The sequence below is a fragment of the Vitis riparia genome, chromosome 18 (assembly GCF_004353265.1).
Source record: "Vitis riparia cultivar Riparia Gloire de Montpellier isolate 1030 chromosome 18, EGFV_Vit.rip_1.0, whole genome shotgun sequence".
Classification (NCBI taxonomy): Eukaryota; Viridiplantae; Streptophyta; class Magnoliopsida; order Vitales; family Vitaceae; genus Vitis; species Vitis riparia.
This window is the reverse complement of record NC_048448.1, coordinates 3,110,927-3,115,860: the sequence shown is the minus strand read 5'-3', so window position 1 is coordinate 3,115,860 and position 4,934 is coordinate 3,110,927. Positions and strand designations below refer to the sequence as shown.

Sequence of the window (4,934 nt, the reverse complement as noted above, 5' to 3'; positions counted from 1 at the left end):
CAAGCTTATAAGTGATTTTGTAACACTACAATAATCTCTCTTAATATAACATTCCCCGGTTTAAACCTATGATCCTTAATTAGGGCATCAATAAAGTCAACATATATCCAAAGGGGGCTAATGTTAATAAAACATAAAAAAAAACATTTGCATTTGTATCTTGTGACTAATTTTGTGATTAAATCACTATATCAATTTTTGTATTAGATTTTAATTTTCGTATAAACTTTTTATAATATACGATGTCACACCAAAAGGAGTCATTATTATTACACCCATCATATTAAAACACACAAAACCAAGGAGGATAAAAGAATGCTAATGTTGATGTAACTTGGCCAATTATTAAATAGGGAAGTGCATGCAAGTGTAAGTGGTGGGGCATGGTCCGATTAGATTCACCATGTAAGGACACACTGGTCCCTATCGACATTCGCCCAACGCCCACTCAGCTTTTTGGCCATTGAAAGCTATGATGTATTGGCTTTGATCGGACATCAGATGATATAATACAAATGCGTTATTCGAACTGGTCCCGGAATGAGGGAGACTCCATGTGTTTATTTTCTGACCTGGTATGGGTCTGTTTGCCTAGTCAGCTATTCAACGTCCTGAACCCAAATCCCTATTCTTAATAATGCTGCTTCAATCATAGGTTCCTTGAACAAATGTCAAACAGTGTATGGTCGTGGCGGTTGATCTTTTCAATGTGTAATCATTTTTTTTGTCAAAAATTTAAATAGATCTAAACTTGATTTACATGAGTTGCTTTTGATTAATATCTGATTGTTATTAAGTATTAAGTTTATCTGTTTTTTAATCTCTTAAAAATATTAAATTTATTTATTTTATATATTAAAAATATTAATAAAACAAATTATTATATTTCTTCTAATTTCAATTTGTAAATTAATAATGTGAAAAAAATTAATAATTAACATATTTCCAAATATAAAATGTCCAAATTAATACATATTAAAAAATTTGTAATAATAATTACACATTTAACTTGTTAGTCCAATGGTTCTCCTAATCAGATTTTGATGATAATAAATCATGGTTAAGTGATCTAATTGGTTTAAATTGTAAAGAATTTCAGGTATAAATTTGGAAATTCATAAAATGACCAAATGGATACAAAATCGAGACATTTGGAATACTTTTAATCATATGAAATAAATGTAAAATGAATGCATGAGTGCACTTAGGCTTTACATATCTTTTTATGCATATTTAGAAAACTCGATTTATTATTTAAAGTTACAATTTCATTAAAACTCGAGTTTTATCAAATGTACCTTAGGCAAAATGTTTCAAAATTGACATATTAATTTACCTAAAAACCTTACCTAAGTGTTAAAAATGAAAAGAACTGAAAAAGATAGGTTTTCGGTGCCAAAAGACTAAACCGATTGAGACACAGGCCAATCGGCTCAACCGGTCGACCGGTTGCCCTTGTTCGGTCGAGGTCTGGTCAAGGAGTATAAAAAACACTATCTCTCATCCAATAGCCTTCTCTTCCCGTCGACCTCCGATCGAGACAACGATAACCTACCAAAGCATTAAATGTTTCAACGGCTAGTGAACCGATCGACTCCCAGGCCGACCGGTTGAGGCTATTTTTTGGATTTCTTGGCTCTTGAGGTTATAAACCTATAAAGCAAGAGTTCCACTTTATTTATGATATAGAGAACACTTGCATTCAATTGTCTACCCACTTGTTATTGTCTTAAAAGTTCTCATTTCCTTCTTGGTGCATTAAATCTATACTTGCATATCCTTAAGTGCACCTTTGTGTTTTATCATAACTTAGATTTGTATTTGAGTTATCATTGAGTTAGGTTGAGGGATTTATTCTTGTAAAAAGCGAGTGTTAAAGTCTTAAAATGAGTTGAATCTTGAAGAGATTGTGTAAGAGTCTATTGGAACCAAAATCCAATTGTAAAGGAGATTGGAAGCTTGATTGAAGTTTCAAGTTAGTGGAACCCTCACTCAGTTAAAAGATCGATGAGAGTGGACATAGACAAAGAAGTGTCGAACTATTATAAAATCTGAGTTTGCTTTTTTCTAAACTCCTCATCTTTATTTTTACTTCTATTGTGCTTGAATTTGTTGTGTTGAAAAATATTTTGAAAAACTCAATTCACCCCCCTCTTGGGTGTTTTTATCATTTAAGCATAACCTTTATTTTCTCAATCTGGTTGAAGTTTTGATAATTAGAAAATAATTATGATTTTTAATTATATGCTTGGTTACTAAGAAGATATTAAAAAAATTAAAATTAATTCTTGTTTTTAGTTAATATAATTTTGAATTTATTATTGAGATTAATTTTTAAATGGGAAGTAGTATTAAATACAAACTTAAAAAAAAAATTAATTTTATTATTTTAATATCTTTTATTTTCATTTTTTTGAGTAAGGTATCTACAAAACTTTAAAGAATTTAAATTTCATTGATAATTAAATGAAATATGGAGCAAAAATAGTAGATGCATATAGTAGAAATTCGATTTCGGTTTTGGAATTTTGTAAATTTATTAAATTAATTATTAGTCTAAATTAAATGATTTTACATCTAAATTTTCTTGAGAACTAAGATAAAATAGAAAAGAAAAAAAATAACCAAAACATATTAAAAAAAATGATTTTGTTTTAAAAATTCTTTACTATAATTGTTGTCAAATATATTCCAATTATACGAGGAAAAAAAACGCTACAATACCAAATTGATTCCTATCGAGGAGTATGATTAATAATTTTGTATGATGTCTACATTATAGCTCTTATTATTTTGTATTCATGTTCATCCCATTGATTTGTACCTTAATTTCGTTCTTTTATATCTTTATCTTATTTATTTTTACTTTATACAATGATCTGAATTTACCATATATATGCAACGGTGACCATCGAAAGTTTAATAACTAACGATTTTTTACATCAATGATTTTTTTTAAACAAATACAAATGGGTATTCAACTTTGAGTTCAAATACGATGAAATAAAGAATTTGATGGTTGTTTTTATTTTTAAAAATAATATTTTAAAATAATTTTATTTTTATATTATTAAACACAAATGGAATAATGTTTCCCCGGTATATCAAAATATAAAGTTCAACCTACACAAACCACCCATTGAAAAAAATATTATGTCAGGGTCGGAGAAAAATTACATGTTTGATAAGTAGATTTTTAAGTGTTAATGTATTCGATGGATATAAGGATCACATTAATATACCGGAATATCTTGTTCAAGCTACCTTATATCTTTAAAAATTAATTTAAAAAATATTAAAATTAGAGATAACAAAATTTGTTTGATACCTCAAATTTGTAAACGGTTTTAAAACCATTTTTTGATATTTAAATAATTTGTAGAACTATTTTGTCCTCAAAATCGGCCCATTTAAATATACCAAATATTTAAAATAATAATAAAAATAACTAAATTTAATAAAATAGTTTTTAATTGTGTACAAAATTTCAATATAATTTAATTTACTGAAAGGGATAGATATAATAAAAAATGCACTAAATGTACATGCTTTTGTATATATGAACTTACAAAAATAATATGATAATAATAATAAAATAATCATCACCTCAATATAAATAATAATATAATATAATATAATGGAAAGGGTGAAGTGTAGCATTGAAAACTTGGGGGCAAGGAAATCATGAAAACGACGTCGTTTTTAATTCAACACTTGGACCAATGCAGCCTCGGTCATACAGATACTAAAACCTTGGAATGTCTCCTTGTGTATATAAATTATAAATCGAAGCGAGGGCAAGAAGAATAGTGACACAAAATGGAGAATGGAGCGCCGGTGCCAAGAGTTGCCGTAGTGGTGTTTCTGTTGAAGGGGAACGCCGCGTTGTTGGGGCGGCGCCTCTCCTCCAACGGCTACTCCACCTTCGCCCTCCCCGGAGGCCACCTCGAGTTTGGTCAGCCCCTCTCTCAGTCCTTCGTTTATAATATTATTAGCTGATTTTGACCTCGAGATAGTCCCATTTCAGGGGAGAGTTTTGAGGAATGTGCTGCCAGGGAGGTGAAGGAGGAAACTGGTTTAGACATTGACAGGATAGAGTTCCTAACTGTTACCAACAACGTCTTCCCGGCGAACCAATCCCATTATGTCACCATCTTTATGCGCGCAGTCTCGGCCGATCCTCATCAACTGCCCCAAAATCTTGAGCCTCACAAGTGTTCTGGTTGGGATTGGTATGAATGGAACAACCTCCCAGAGCCACTCTTCGGACCATTGGAGAAGATGGTACAAGGGGGTTTTAGTCCCTTCCCAACTTCTTAATAAAGATGCAGAGAGGGTGATTAATTCCTGGGTTTTGCTCCATTTCTTGCTCCTTTCTCTTTGATGGGTTAGTTTAAGATTAGTCAAATTTTGTAATTGGCTGCTGAAATTGCCAATGATATAGACTCTGGGGATTTAATGAGTCTTGAGATTCATGCTTCTCTCTCAAGCTGGATGAAGGGCTGTTTATATAAAGTTTGTTTTAGATTTTTCTTTTTTCTTAGCATATGAACAATTTATGAAGCTCTTCCTATCGAGGGTATGTTTGCTTCTACGTTCATAAAGTTTAATACAAATTGCCAACATGACAGAACCTTTGCGTATTTGTTTGGGTAGAGTATAAATGAGTTTAAATCATGGACTTGCATAACTCATTTAATAAATAGATGATTTTTTAGTTAATCTATATGTCATAAATTTGACTCAAATTGACACATCTAATAATCTAGTTATTAACTTAATTTTATCGTTAAATTATTTAATTCATTTTTAAATAAATAATTCAATTAAGTCATAAATATGTTTGATTAAAATATTTATCATATAGGCATAGTAAGATATAAGTCAATTTGATTATTAAATAAGAGTATTTAATTATTAAATGAGTTGAATGA

General features: G+C 30.1%; 1 protein-coding gene across 1 annotated transcript; it reads left to right on the top strand.

The window, feature by feature from the left end:
• Window positions 1-3,819: 3,819 nt before the first annotated feature.
• Window positions 3,820-4,633, top strand: LOC117907568 (nudix hydrolase 1-like). Its single transcript, XM_034821157.1, has 2 exons — window positions 3,820-3,955; window positions 4,028-4,633. Exons 1-2 carry the CDS (start codon window positions 3,820-3,822, stop codon window positions 4,318-4,320), a joined length of 429 nt encoding a protein of 142 aa, XP_034677048.1. The 3' UTR covers window positions 4,321-4,633.
• The last annotated feature ends 301 nt before the right edge of the window (window positions 4,634-4,934 follow it).

Coding starts and splice junctions, on each gene's coding strand:
- LOC117907568 (XM_034821157.1), top strand. CDS start 3,820: ATGGAGAATGGAGCGCCGGTGCCAAGAGTTGCCGTAGTGGTGTTTCTG. Junction 3,956..4,027: donor CGGAGGCCACCTCGAGTTTG/GTCAGCCCCTCT, acceptor GTCCCATTTCAG/GGGAGAGTTTTGAGGAATGT.